This window comes from Nannospalax galili, unplaced genomic scaffold (genome assembly GCF_000622305.1).
Source record: "Nannospalax galili isolate Female #2095 unplaced genomic scaffold, S.galili_v1.0 scaffold1128, whole genome shotgun sequence".
Classification (NCBI taxonomy): domain Eukaryota; kingdom Metazoa; phylum Chordata; class Mammalia; order Rodentia; family Spalacidae; genus Nannospalax; species Nannospalax galili.
Window position 1 is genome coordinate 903,727 of NW_008358632.1, and position 15,510 is coordinate 919,236.

The window sequence follows — 15,510 nt, forward strand, 5'->3', positions numbered from 1 at the left end:
TTCTTTTTTAAACTATTTTATTATTTCTACTTTATGTGTATGAGTGTATTGCCTACATGTGTGTAAGTGCACCTGTGTTGTGCAGTGCCTGCAGAGGTCAGAAGAGGGTGGTGGATTCCCCTGGAACTGGAGTTATAGATGGTTGCTGGCCACCATGTGGGTGTTGGTAATCAAATCCAGTTCCTCTGCAAAAGCAGCCAGTGTTCTTAGTTGCTGAGCCATCTCTCCAGCCTTCAAATTTATTTTCTAATTATTCATATCTAAATCTGTTGTTTAAGGTAAAGGTGTTATGATTTAACTATGGTTTGAGTATGTCCCCCAAGGTTTATTCGCCAAAACTTGGTCTCTAATATGGCAGTGTTTGAGATAGTGGACTATTAAAGAGGTAAGGCTGAGGGGCTAGGGACATAGCTTAGTTGGTAGAGTACTTGCCTAGCATTTACAAGGCTGGTTTGAACCCCAGTACTGCCATAAAAACTGGGTGTGGTAATACATGCAACTCTATCACTCAGGCAGAGGCAAGAAGACCAAAAGTTCAAGGTCACCTTGACTACACAGTAAGTTTGAGGCTAACTTAGGCTACATGAGACCCTGTCTCAAAAATAAAATTTAAAAATTTTATATATATAATATATACACACATTAGATAGATAGATAGATAGATAGATAGATAGATAGATAGATAGATAGATATGTAGGGTTTACAACAAGGTAAGTAGGTCATTAGGGGTCACGACACAGGAAAAATTGATGTAGTTCTTATGAGACCCCAGTTAGTTCCCATAATGGCATACTGTTATTCAAAAAAAAAAAAAGCAAGCCTAGGCTGGAGTTGTAGCTCAGTGGCGGAATACAGAATATGTTCTTAGCATCTGCAAGACCTTAGGTTCAATTCCTAACACCAGTAAAAAAAGAGTAAAGCTAATTCACAGTGACAGATGGTTTGTCTGTGTACGGTGGGATGTAGCCCTCTTGCTTCCAGAGGGCCTTGAAAGCAAACACTATCTTTTTTAATTTTTTATTTCTATTTATGTGTATGTGTCTATGTGAGTATATACTACATATGTGCAGGTGTTCTCAGGGGTCAGAAGAGGGTGTCATAGCCCCTTGAGCTGGAGTTGCAAGTGGTTATGAGATGCCCAGTGTGGGTGCTGGGAACTGATCTCAGTTTCTCTGGGAGAGTAGAAATCACTCTTAACTACTAACCCATCTCTCTGGCCCAATGCTGCCAGTCCAAGACAGCAAGCACTATCTCTTCAGTGTTCTATAGGACAGTCTTGAGTCAGTCCCCCAAACACATCATTGTATATTGTCATTAACCTGGAAGGTTAATACCTCATACAATCAGATCGTCCACTGTAACAACAGGCAGGCTGCACACAGCAGCTATCCTACAGGAGAATATATGCATGTACTGTGAAGTCCTACAGCTGAAATTCCTTACTTCTTGATATTATCAATTCAAAAACTGCTGTAATATATCTCATTCCTTAGTGATAACCATATTCACTTATATTGACATATCCCCTTACCAAGATGACAGACATAACTTTGGCCTGTTTGGGAGGGGGTTCTTTTTGAGACAAGGTCTCCCTGTAGCCATAGCTGGCCTGATTCTCTATGGAGACCAGGCTGGCCTCAAACTCACAGAGATCCACCTGCCTCTGCCTCCCAAGTGCTGGGATTAAAGGCATGCACCACCATACCCAGCTAATTTGGCCTGTTTCATTTAAAAGGGTGACAGGTGGAAATTCCTGCCTAGCATGGTTTTCTGTCCCCCGCTAAAGACAGGGACAGAGCCTTGGGGCTCACTCACCTGGTTCCTCCACCACATACAGGATGGCCCTTCCACTGGCATCCTCATAGTACTGGAATCTGACAACACAATCGTCCTCATTCTTGTATGTACAATTCACTGCATCTTTGCCAGTATCCCCTGGAGTGGTGGAGGGGAGAACATAGAAGAATAAGAAACGGGTCAATTCCCAGAAGATGGGGCTTTTTCATAGGACATCTGGGAAAGCATGTGAAAGGAAACTGCCTGCCATTAAGCAAGATGCCTAGATTCAAGGTCATGCCTGGCAATTGCCACTGACTGGCCCACAGTGATGTATTTTGATCCTCACAGGCTTTTGGGGGGGGGCATTCTTATTCCTTTCTCTGAAAGGGATACGATATACATTCTGATCCAAAGCCCATGTCTACCTCCTACCAGTTGGGGTCTTGGGTTAAGTTATCTGACCTCATCAAGTTTACCTTCCTTCATTTATGAAAGAAAAAATGATACTCCCACCTTACAGGGAGATTTGAATGGCATAAAACAAGCAGCTGCCCAGGGAGAGTAGACATCTCCTTCCCTTTCCTCTCTCTGCTTGCTCAATGGTTCTCTGCAGTCTGCTAATGCAGCCCTTACAACTCTTCTACCTTTGCTTCTGATCTAGTGTGCCTCCCCCAGCCATCCCCCATCTGACTCCCACCATGCTTTGCAGGCTTCATCTCATTCTCATTCTCATTCTGAAACCTGCTATTCTGCCAATGACACTATGGGTTATACCGTGGGGACATGGTTTTCCTTTCATAGATGAAGGTAGACTCAATGAGGTCAAACAAACAGCTTTCCTTCCTGAGATAATTACAGCAAGCCTAGGCTCTTCCAAAGGAAAAACTGCTGCCTCTTCAAACTCGGCCCCCAAATCGCCAACTGCAACCCAACTTCGCTATCAGCCAAAGATCCAGAGATCTGATTCTTCTGTAACACTCCCATGCAAAGCTAACCAACTGTGGTTCTCCGAGAACGAGCATTCCTTAACTGCGTAGATCGTTGCTAACTGTGCAGAGATTGCCATCTCCTGGGCACCACCCAGTCCCTCTCAGCCCAGATAACCCATCAGATGTCCTGACAGCAGCAAAGATCATCTTTAAAGTCAGCAGGAAGTACAGGCTGGAATAATTGTAACAATTTCACTCCTCCCTATTTATACTTCTGTCTTATTTCAGGGGAGGTCCAGAAAGCCAGATTACAAATCCATAAGGAGGAAGGTTTTCCTCCAAACCACCAAAGCTATAAGTAAAAGCCTGGGCATCACTTAATACTTTTTAATAGGTTTATTGTTGTTGTTGTTGTTGTTGTTGTTGTTGTTGTTAAGACCTGGTCTTGCTCTGTAGCTCAGACTGGCCTGAACTCAGTATTATAGCCCAGGTTGGCCTCAAAGTCAAGATCCTTTAGCCCCAGCCTCCTGAGTGATAGGATTACAAGTGTGTGCCACCAGGCCAAGTTCATTTAACATCCTTAATAAACTTAGTAAATGCTTGCTTGCCTAAGCTAAGCTGATAAAAAATACCAGGCACTGCGTCACTCCCAGGTCTATGCTTTGGTTTCTTCATCTGCAAAATCAAATGCGTTACCTTCCTTTCCTGGGAAGGTAAATTAAAGAGTCATATGTTTGTACATCCTTTACAAATTATGCACAGACTGTCCTGTGTCTGGAGCTCTAGGAAACAGAAGATGTGAGTTGCTGAACACATTTGCAGAAGAAGGAGGACACGCAGGAAGCCACCTTTCACCATGTGCCTACTGCATACCAGGCCTGCACAGCATTGCTCAAGTGGAGAACTACTTTTCCATTTTACAAAGGGAGTTGGTAGGCTCCTGGACTGAAATGGAACTGTTTACAGCATGGGTATGTGAGACTCTAAGACTTGCTGGACTTACCAAGCTCTTTCACGGACTCGATATCATCGCGGCAGTAACGGTTGCAACTGTTTTCCTCATGTAGGAGTCCCCGTTCAAACTTCTTACACTCCACACACTCCCTAGAGGAGAGAGGACACAGCAACTAAATCAAGAGGACAACAACTCTAAGCATGCCACAGTGCAGCACTGGCCTCCACATATCCAGAAAGCAGAATGGAGCTCAGGAGATGGGGTGCTCTCCTCACCCACAGGCAAGACCTAGCCAGTCAACCCTGGATCTGAGATAGAATCTCACTATGGAGCCTAGGCTGGCCTTGAACTTTAGATCCTCTTGCCTCAAGCTCCTGAGTGCTTGGATTTCTGTACTACCGTCAGGCCTCATTAAGCTTCTTCAAGGGCTTTGATGGTAATGCTGAACCTTCCCTCACTTCTAGGAGCCTTAAAGTCAGAACTGGTCATGTGATTTGGGAGTCTACTGCCATATCAAAATTCCATTTGGAAATTGCTGAGGATTTCAAGACAGTGACAACAGAACAGTTAACCTGGCACAAATCTCTTCTAAGTGCATGGTCCTGTACTGCTGCACAGTCTGCATGACTGTGAACTTGGCTTTGCCTATAGTGGTAAGAGGAATGGCAGAGCCATGGATGGGCTGACAGAGGTTTCTTCTAACCTGCAAACAGGGGAAGTCTTTACTGGTAAAAATGCCTATTTCACCTAATACCTGCCATAACTCCAGCCCCTGTGCCTCCCACAGAATCAGAACATTGCATTGGAATGATCCAAGAATATCCTATTTAGCTTTCCTCCCAACTCAGAGGGATTTAGGATGCCACTCTAGAAGAGGGCTTGCTTCAGGTGCTTATTGCTTTGGCCCTTTCACAGCTGGCTCCACCTCCAACTTCCCTAAAGCAAAGCTTTCATGGGAGAAAAGGAAAGTAGTCATTTGGCTGGAGTAAACTGTATTCCCTATACCTTTGATAAGAGATAGATCCTTGAGAGTTGGTGGTTCTAGTCTAGGGCTCCTCTTCCTCCTCCCAGCCTCCCAACTCTATTCAAACAACCAACTCACTTCTTAAAGGTACAGGCATCTGGGCAGGTGGGACACTTCTCACAGGTGTCTCCGTAGGAGCCTGGCTGGATGCAGATGCAGCTGCCACACTGACATTTGCCACGGCCGCTGCACAGCAGCCCATTGCTGGACATGCACATGTCAGTACGGGTGGTGCAGTTGCAGTAGTAGCCGGTCCAGTCTGAGTCACAAAGGCAGTCTCCACAGCTGCACTGGCCATGGCCTGCAAGCACAGAGCCCAGGAGGTCAGACCAGCTGGTGAGGAGCCCATCCGACAGGCTACAGTCACCCTGCTTTCCCAACCATATTGATAATGATCCTGCAAGTGGACAGGGGCATGGGTTCATTACCCAGGGAACTCTACCCAATGGGGACAAACACAGCCATTTAGGTGTCCCAAGGAGTGGCAGGACCTGGAAAGCAAAGGAATATCAGGCTCTAAGTCTTCCAGGCCTCCTGCCCTTTTTCTGGCCTCATTCTGAATCTTTCTTCCTTCTCTGCCAGCCTCAGTCTGAGGGTCAGAATCAGCTCTTTCACCCCAAGTGCTGGCCCAGGAAGAAGCCACAGCCTGTACCCATGCAGGGCATTCAAGAACTTTAATAGGGTGGCCTGATGATGTCAGAAGGCCCACGCAGCCCCCACACTATCACCCTGTGACCTGACAAGACTGTTCCCTCTCCAAACTGATCATAGAGGCTGACCACTGTCATCACTGTCTTCTCCCAGTCAAGTCAGACACCAACACAGGCTCGGATTTGGACAGGCTAGCCCTTCCCACTAACAAAATAACAAGCCATTCACCAACACATATTATTGTGTTTCTCAAATCAACTATTTGTCACGTTGCAAGGTGAGAAACAGTTCTGAGGGACAGGAAAGAGGCCTATAATAGGCATAGAGGAATGGAGAGATCCCAGCATAGTCTTGTATACAATGATGGGAAAGGAAGGTACACAGAGTGCCCTGGGTACACAGGGAGAAGGGGTAGGGCACTCAAGAGCCAGACAGAAGGCACCAAGAGCCCACAGAATCAGCCAACAGACCCAAGGAAGCACAGAGAAGAAATACAGCCTACCTCACAGCTTGCTGAGGGCCAGTGCACTAAACAAATCCCGTGAATGCCATAGAGAGAAAGCAACAGAAGATGAGAGAGGCTAAGTGAAAAGAGAAAAGAGGTTTTTACAAAGGAAAGCATTAATAAACTAGTTAGCGGCGACCTCACAGAGCCCAATGGCCTCCACCAAACTTCTGCTGACCAGTCCTCCTTCCTACTTCTGCACTGAAAAGTCACATAAACATTAACTGTGGTCAGCTTGTGAAGTTGTAGGCATGGTTCAACTGCCTCCAGCCTCACCAATATACCCATATTCTCAACATGACTTATATTTGGCTTGAATCTGAGATGGTCCCCCCAAACACTTGTGTTTTGAACACTAGGTCCAGCTGGTGATGCTATTTTGGGAGATTCTGGAAACTTTGAGAAACTTGGAGGAAGTAGGTCACTGCCTAACTCCAGTTGGGGCCTTGCAGTACATATTGGGTATCCATGGCCATTCCTGGCTTGCTCTCCCTCTGTTTCCAGGTTGTCCACGACGTGAACAGTTCTTCAACACATGCACCTGCCATTATGCTGTCTTGCCTAAACACATGGGACCAAGCGAACGTGGATGGACTCTTCCTAAACCGTGAGTCAAAATAAATCATTGCTCCTTTGTGTCTGTCAAGCATTTTGTCACAGCAAAAGGAAAAGTAAGACCTATATCTTGTTACCCTATGTAGCCAAGAGCACATTATGGCAGCTTTGGGAAGCATTTAGTGAAGAAAACTATATTACTTTCCCAAACCAAAGAATTCAATATTTCCAGTGGAAGGGGTGCCAACAATACTCAGAACAGTTATAACTAATGCCCATGGACATTTGTTGAGCATTTAATATTGCCAAGTACATGCCATATTCTTTAGCATTTTAACTTATTTATTTCTTACAATAACCCCATAGCATCAGAAGGCTTAAGTAATTTGCCCAAGGCCACACAGCTTATAAACAGCAAAGTGAGGGCTCAAACAGAAGTCCCTCTGATTTGAGATCCCAATGTTTTTGCCTAGTTATATGATCATTCCAAAGGACTTCAACTTACAGAGAAAACAGCTTTAAACCAGTAAACAGTGAGTCTAGTTTCAGTTGAATATTCTTGGGTTTAACCAGTGAAGGAAGAAAAGAAGCTAAAGCGGGAAAGAGGAAGTCAAGGAAGGTCTGAAAACTGCTTGATAAAATGAGAAAATTCTTAAAAAGAATATTTTAAGAATTCTGATATACTGTACTGTTCAAGTGATGGCGTTCGGAGTTTGAATATGAAACGTCTGCCACAGGGTCACATAAGAAGCACTTGGTAAACAGCTAATGGTGCTATTTTGAGAGGTTCTAAAAACTTTAGCAGTCTCATTGAAGGAAGTAAGCCACTAGAAAAAAGGTGTTGAAGGTTACACACCTGCTCATCAGTCCCTTCCTCACTCTGTTTCCTTGTACCATGATGTAAATAACCTTGCACCCACCACCATGACTTTCTGCCCAAGTTTATGAAGCTAAGCAACTTTGAACTGAACCGTCTGAAACCACGAGTCAAAATAATCCTTCTCCCCTATGTTGTTTCTGTCAGGTTATTTTGTCACAAAGATAAATTTAAGTCTAAAATCTTTAGCACACATTCAAGGCTATAAGGCTACCTGCCTTGTCACCAGCCTCGCATGTCCACACATCAACCAACACTCTGAACTGTTCACCACCTTCTGCAGTGTTTTATGACCTCGTGTTTCTGTGATCATTGTCAAATTCTCACTCACCTTTTAAAGGTCAATGCCAATGTTCCTTCCTCAAACTGGCTCTTTCTGACCTCTTCTGATAGAGTCAACTGTCTTCTCATCATGTGTTCTCCCAGAACATTGTAGCTACCTGTATTTCTACCCTTATGTTATGGCCTTTTCTAGCTTGTCTGTTTCTGTTTCTAAACTGTGAGCTCCTCTGAGGGAGAAAACATATCCCAATAGTTTTCCCCTTAATAGTGACTATCATAAAATCATTTATAGATTCGGCATACGATTAATGTTCTCATTCATTCTTATCACATGCTGGGTACAGGAAAGCCAGCAGTGAACAAGATAATGTACATCTGTATGATAGAGAAGTTTATAGACACATCAAATTCATGGAAAAACACATACATATATCAGTTGTATACTGTGTTGTATTATTACAGCACTGCAAAGAGTCATCAGCCCTGGTATAGAAGATCTAGTCACTTCGTTGTGTGTATGAATGGGAGGAGCCCAGGGTGGGGGTGAGTGTACTTAAACATAGGCAGGCATTAACTTTCAATGCTATACCCTCTAATATTCATTTAACAGGGTTTTAAAAGTTGACTCCTAAACCCTGTAAAAGGTGACTCATTCTCTAAAACTCTGAATCAGGAAGAACTGGATGCATAATAAAACTATGATTGTTGCCAGGCATGGTAGTGCATGCATTTAATCCCAGCATTTGGGAGACAGAGGTAGGCAGATCTCTGTGTGGTCATCAGTCTGGTCTACATAGCAAGTTCCAGGCCAGCTGGGGCTACAGAGAGACCCTGTCTCAAAAAGACAAAAAAAAAAAAAAAACTGATTATTAATCAGAGGCAGGGAACAAAGAGGAAGTAATCTGAACTGGTCTGGAAACTATCTCAGGTGACCCCAAAGCTAGGCTCTAACCATATCAGGTGGCCCCAAGGAAGTCGAGAGAGGAAGGTACAAGACTAGGCAACTAGCTGATATCCACTGCTCCCAGTGAGCACAGTGTATCTTGGCCACTATGGGTCCCTGTGCCCGTGGCCCCAGCACTATCCTTTCACAACCACATTGGCATTCAAGACTCAAAAATAAAAATAAATAAGACTCTGCCACATCACTATCTTGGAAAGAAATATGTGCTTCTCAGAACAGATGGGGAACAGAAGCCAGCAGCCCAGGTTATCTAGAGACTGGGCATGTTAGACTAGCAGAAAGCAAAGAAGCAGAATGTCCCCAAGTCTTGAGGCTGTTTTCCCTGAAAGCATAGCTTGTAGTAAGGATCCTCCATCCTGGGGAGGTAGAAGGGAGAGAGTACAAGCAAGAGTCAAAAGCCAGCAGGTTGGCTGGGGAAGTGGATCAAGTTAGTAAAGTGCTTGCTGCACAGGCATGAGGACCTGAGTTCTATTCCTGCCCCCACCCACATCCATGTAAAAAGCCAGACATGGTGGCACAGTCTTGTAATCTCAGCACTGGGGAAGCAGAGACAGGCAGATCCCTAGAACTCACTGGCAAACCCCAGGTCCCAATGAGAAACTCTCCCAAAATCCAAGGTGGATGGTTCCTGAGAAATGACACTCAAAGTATCACACATACACACACAAAAATAAATAAAAACAGCGGGCATGTGATCTTGGACAGAGGCTCTCTTCAGCCCAAATCTACTGTGAGTCTGGAATATTAATGGTACCACAGAGCCAGGCACATTTTGAAGCAAAGGGACTGGCCTTGTGTAACCTTTGTCTACCAGTCATTGGTCAATTTCTAAAGGCAAGGCAGCCCAGGGCCAGGTTCCAGGGAAGAGACGGCTGTGAGTTCTCATCAGTCAATCCTCCTAGAGAGCAACTGGGGTGGGTATGCCAGTCAGCAAAATGAGCCCCACAGTGTCCACTATGCCTTGCTTTAGCATGATTCCTGGATGGGGAAAGAATGCCACAGAGGCCTGGCAGCACTTGGAGGCCTCAGCCTCTTCAGAACCCTTGTCCCATAGTGTTTCCTTTGTAAGGCAAAACAAAGTGATCTTTGACAAGATGATCCACTGGGCTAGTCAGAGGTTGGGAGTGGAAGTGGCTAGCCAGAGCCAGCAGGCTGACCCCAAGCCCTGGCAGAGTCCGCCCTTAAAAGGAAACCACAGTGTAGTAATGTCACAGGACTGGCACCTATCCAGCAAAAGGGAGGCCTAGGCTGGGTTCACAGGGAAGTCAGAGGAAAGAGTGAGAAATGAAAAAGCATGGAAAAGGCGAGAAGGAGGGAAGAAGGAAAATATCTAGGGAGGGAGGGAGTTTTCAGATCAAAGGAAATATGATTACTGTCCCTGCAAATCCAGATTCCCAGGCTGACTCACATTTCCTCTCCTGTGTGAAACCAGCCCTCCTTTGAGATTCATCAGCCATCTGAACCACCTCCATGAAACTGCCCAAGACTCCCCTATCCATGAGTCTCTCTCTGGGGACTTTCTAGGGCCATCTCATCTCTGGGATATGGCAGGTTGTGACTCCTACTGTGAATGATCCTTTGGTACATTAATAACCAGTAAAATTGTCTGTTGATGCCTGTCCCTCCCACATGGCTATAGCACAGCTCAGCCACTGAGATGGCCTGATCAATCTATGTGCATGGGTACAGCACATGGGAAAGTACCTGAGGAGACAGATGTACTTCCTGTTTCCTTGTTGTCTGAGGTAGAGGGGCAGGGAGGGAGGGATGGTGTGCAACCTCAAAGACCAACCTAAAATAGGACAGGAGCAGGCCAGGCAGCCACCTAAAATGTTTAGAGGCCACAGTCTAGGGAAAGAGCCAAGTCACAGCACTCCTGCCCCACGAACCCCAATATGTGGCAAAGAACAGATCACAGAGCCAGCCATGAGAAGAGGAATATTGGTTAATATTCCATAGCTCTAAGAGCTCAGGGATCAAGCATGACCCCTTATTCACTCGTATGAACCAAATGCCAGCACAAAGCAAGTACTGGATGACCATGTGCCTCTAAGGTGTGTCACTGAGATGTGAAGATGGTACCACAGGAACAAGGCCTAAAGCTGGCTGAGTACCCGACATCCTGGCAAGAAGTGGCAGGGGAGGGGGGTTGCTGAGGACAAGTTAGTCCCCTCAGTGGATTAGAAGGGAACACAGAGGAGCAGCTGTGGGAGGTAGGAGCCCACACAGCTTTCCATTGTGGCTTTGTGGGGCTGGCAGAGGAAGCATAGTCTTTTTTAAAATATTTTATATATTATTTTTATTTTATGTGTATGAGTGTTATGCCTGTATGTAGATAAGTGCACCGGTGTCATGCAATGCCCGTGGAAGGCAGAAGAGGCTGTTGGATTCCCTGGAACTGGAGTTACAGACAGTTGTTAGCTGCCATGTGGGTGCTGGGATTCGAACCCAGGTCTTCTGCAAGAACAGCCAGTGTTCTTAACCACTGAGCCATCTCTCCAGGCCCCGGAAGAATAGTCTTAACTGGCATTCCCCACACAGACCTCACATCAGACTAGGACCAATCTGTCTTAGAGGAGTGAGGGAGCCCAGCAGGCCTCTCTGTTGGCCTTTCCTAGGGTAATCTGTCCCTTTGGGCTGGCTTTTAGTACTTTAATATGATGTAAATACTACTAAATATTTAAATGAACCAAAACTTCTGCCTCACTCCCAGCTCAAACTGTTGTTGTGTACCCATTTTCATCATTAGGGGTATGATCCCCACCCCCGTCTAGCTAGTATTGCTACCATTTCCCCTAAGCCCTTTCTCAGATTTTGCTGGTATAACTAAAGGTAACAATGCTACAAGATAATAAAAAGGCACCAGGCTGGAGAGGTGGCTCATCAGTTAAGAGCACTGACTGCTCTTGCAGAGGACCTGGGTTCAATTTCCAACACCCACATGGTAGCAAATAACTGTCTGTAACTCCAGTTCTAGGTGATCCAATGCTCTCTTCTAACCTCCACAGACATTGCATGACATGGGTACATTTATACACATGCAGGCAATACACTCAAACAAAGAAAATTCAAATAATAAAATTAAAAATAAAAATAAAATAAAAAAGCGAAATTTTGTTTATGAGGTATTTTTTAAGATTTATTTTTTAATTCTGTGTATGAGTGTATCAGTTATGTGAGCATGAATGAAAGTGCCCTGAGAGACCAGAGGCATCAGATCCCCTGGAGTTGGAGTTACAAGTAGTTGTGAGCTGCCCAATGTGGGTGCTGAGAACCAGATCCTCTGTGAGAGCAGTACATGCTCTTAGCCACTGAGCAATCTCTCCAGCCTCCTGGGGTATGTTTATCAATGGCAGATTTCTCTTTTGAGATGGGGGGGTAAATTTCTCACTAGCCTCAAACTTGCCATGTGTCCGAGGATGATCTTGACCTCTGCTTCCACCTCCTGAGTGCTGGGATTATAGGCATGCACCATCACGCTAAAGTGAACATCTTGGTCAATTAGCTCAGCTGACTAAACCTCAATGCAAATGAAGCCCACATGGGTCACAGATGATCACAGAAAACAATTATAACTTCTCTGTTAAACTGACTACGTGGTATACTCAGCTTGCAAATATTTACAGCCTGTCTGTCCCAAATAGGATTAAATCATAGTGATTATAACCCAATATAAACCTATCTCCAGAGCCCAAGAAAAAAGTCCAGACTGTCCATTTGCCCTCAGACTGTTGTCAGCATGTCTAAAGATAAAGACTACATTAACATTGGTTCAGTTTCTCTTGGCTGGGCAAGCACCTGAAGGAGTGGTCTTTGGGGGCAGCAGAAACCAATTTGAGACTATCAAGAGGCCTCAAGATTGCAATGAATTTTTCAATAAAGACAATTCAGCATCCTTAAGGTAGAAGGGCTCAAAATTATAGTACCCAATCTGGGGCGATAACTTACAATGCAAGCATGAGGACCTAACTCAGATCGCCAGCACCTGCATTTTCAAATAAGAAAAGGTGGCTAGGCTAGGCTTGGTGGCACATGTCTACGTGTCTATAATTCCTGCACTGGGAAGGCAGAAACAGGCGGATCCCTGGAGCTCATTGGTCATCCAGCCTAGCCAACTGGTGGGCTTAAGGTTCAATGGGAGACTCTATCTCAAAAAAATAAGGTGGAGAATGATTGAGGAAAATATACAGTGTTGATCACTGGTCTCTACACACATTCACACACATGCATACACACCACCAAGTACACATGCATACACCAAACAAACACAGGCACCACACACACCACACACACATACACACACACACACACACACACACACACACACACACACACAAATCATAGTCCCAGATCTGCAGATAGGAAGTCTCTATGGCAACACTGTCCAGTAGAACTTTCTATTATGTCAATAAGTTCAAATCTACAGTCCAATACTGACCAACTGAAAAACTAAATTTCTTATGGTTTCAATCTCACTTACTTTGAATAGCCACATGTGGATGGTGGCTACTATTTTGGACAGCACAGATCTAGAATACAAATATTAATAGTAACAAAATGGATGACAAAATAGGGCTAACATTTAACATGAGCATTCCAGTTTCCAAATATTCTTCTAAACATATTAGCTCATTAAATGTGCTTCAATATCTTGTATAGATACCACTATTTTCTGAGTCTCTGGACTGATAAACATAAATTCAAGTGAAATTATTACTAACTTTAGTATACAACATCAGGCATTTTTCATCATCAGACTTTTTTTTTAGATGAAAAGAGGCTGGTCCTTATACTTAAAAAGATTAGGAACTTGAAACCTATCAGAGTGAGCAGAAAAAATGCACCTTGCCTAGATGGTTCCCCCACTCCTTTCCACCCTCATTTTAGCTTCCCTGTACCCCACAACCAAGGGGGAAAGAACTCCTTCCCTCTCTTGATCATCTCCGTTTTTCTGCCCGAGTGAAGATCATCTCATTTCTTCCCACCTCACCCACCCTCAAGCCCTCTGCACCTGTTTCCTGGGGGACTGCAGAGACTGCATGCACTGCTACTCACCAGAGCACATCTCCCCTTTGTAGCGGACACAGGAGAAGTCATCGCACTCACAGTATTTGCCAGTGATCTTGCCGAAGTCACTACTGTGGCAGACGCACTGGCCACAGAGGCATTCACCCCGCTGGCTGCAGATGGGTTGGCCCTCTTTGGGGCTGCACTCATCCTGCTGAGAGGGGCGGTAGTCCTCCTCAGAGCACTCACACTGGGACCCCAGCCAGCCAGGGCCACAGCGGCACACCCCACACTCGAAAGTCCCATTGCCATTATTGCAGCGCCCGCTGAGAGGCTCCGCGTAGGCCTGGCAGGTGCAGTCGCAGTCAAATGTGACCTGGATGGTGAGGCTGTCCTTGAAGCCCACAGGCTTGATAGTGAAAGACTTCTCCTTTTCCTGAGGGCAGCCACGCACCTTGGCCTCAATACTGAAGCTCACCTGGATGGAAAGCCAGATGGCATTCAGATCTAAGTGGATTCAGTTAACATACCAGCCCTGAACGAATATCTAAATTGGATGTCTAATCAGCTTGCACTGGGAAGTTCCTCCGCCGTCCCACTACCAAAATCTTCAGAGTAAAAACCTACTCTGGCATAGTTGTACCACTATGACAAGTCTGGGTGGACAGAGACGTGGTTATAGACAAGCAAAAGAAGACTGTTTTTCTCCTGCACGTGAAATAATCCAGCTCAAGCAGAACAGAACCTGTGATTCTGTGGCCACTTTACCGTGGCTAAGCCAGCCAAACATTATATAACAGCAAGATGCAGCAAAATGCACAAAACACTATTTAGTACCACACCATGCCACCGGGTGGTCAGTCATAAGCTGAGGTATTTCTGTAACATATTTCATCACAGGGTATAAAGTGTGGGGTTTGAAATCATGTGACTAGAAAATAAATTGATAGGACAATGTATGAAAAGATCTATTTCTCTCCATCCCTCCCTCTCTCATCTACCAATCTTTCCCATTAGGCAGAACAGAGGAGAACCAACAAAGAAAACCACAGAGGGAGTGGAGGGGCAAAAATGAACTTTTGTATTTTCAAGTTCCAAGAAAGCAGGTATTTTTGACTGATCCTTTCGCTGTTGAATGTTCAGTAGCTAGAATAATTCCTGGTATACAATCAGTGCCCAGTAGAAATATAGATGATATTGTCATCTTATGTTGCAAAGAAAAGAAAGGCATTACCAGGAGGAGACTAGAAATCAGTGAGAAGTTAAAGGTAAGAAACAGGGCTAGAGAGATGGCTCAGTAGTTAAGAGCACTGGCTGCTCTTGCAGTGGACCTGGGTTCAATTCCCAGCACCCACATGGTGGCTAACAACCATCCATAACTCCAGTTCCAGGTGATCCGATGCCTTCTTCTGACCTCTGTGGGCATTGTAAAACATGGATGCACTTATACACATGCAGGCAATACACTCATGCACATAAAAAAATTTTTTTAAAGAAAAATTTTCATTTGCAATCAAATTTACATAACAGAGGAAAACAAAAATGGATGTTCTTAAGAACTGTGACAGAGAAGTTTACTCAGCAAATGCTGAAAGCTTGGGTAGAAACTCCAGGGGTGGGGTAGAATTGACAGTTTCACGATATTTAAATTGTGAAGACCTTCAGGAAGAAGGTACTGGAAAGGAAGGGGTTGGGGCACACACAGACAGGGCCCAGAGTCAGAACTGTAGCTTCAGTCCCTGCCCCGTCCACCTCACCGTATCTCCAATCTTCAATCCCACACAAGACTTGAGGCCTGGAATGACCTCATTGTTGAGGCAGGTGGCATTGAAGGATAAGGACAACTCCTCCGGGAGGTCACGGACTTCCAGTTCCACTTTAGAGCGGATTTTCTGAGCAGAGAAGGGCAAAAGAAAGAGGTAAGGAAATGGACAAAAGTCAATTCCATCCCAAGCGAAGTCAACAAGGTGGCCTTGGACTT

General features: G+C 45.0%; 1 protein-coding gene across 2 annotated transcripts in view; it reads right to left on the reverse strand.

Annotated features, from left to right (window-relative positions):
• The window catches only part of Itgb3 (integrin subunit beta 3), a 60,382-nt gene that overhangs the window by 7,630 nt on the left and 37,242 nt on the right, over nt 1-15,510 (reverse strand). For both annotated transcript variants that reach the window (XM_008821887.3, XM_029558080.1), the window contains exons 9-13: nt 15,287-15,421; nt 13,578-14,007; nt 4,767-4,989; nt 3,713-3,813; nt 1,817-1,936 (exon numbers count right to left, since the gene is read on the reverse strand). In XM_008821887.3, coding sequence (XP_008820109.1) covers nt 1,817-1,936; nt 3,713-3,813; nt 4,767-4,989; nt 13,578-14,007; nt 15,287-15,421 — 1,009 coding nt within the window. The remainder of the gene's footprint in view (nt 1-1,816; nt 1,937-3,712; nt 3,814-4,766; nt 4,990-13,577; nt 14,008-15,286; nt 15,422-15,510) is intronic.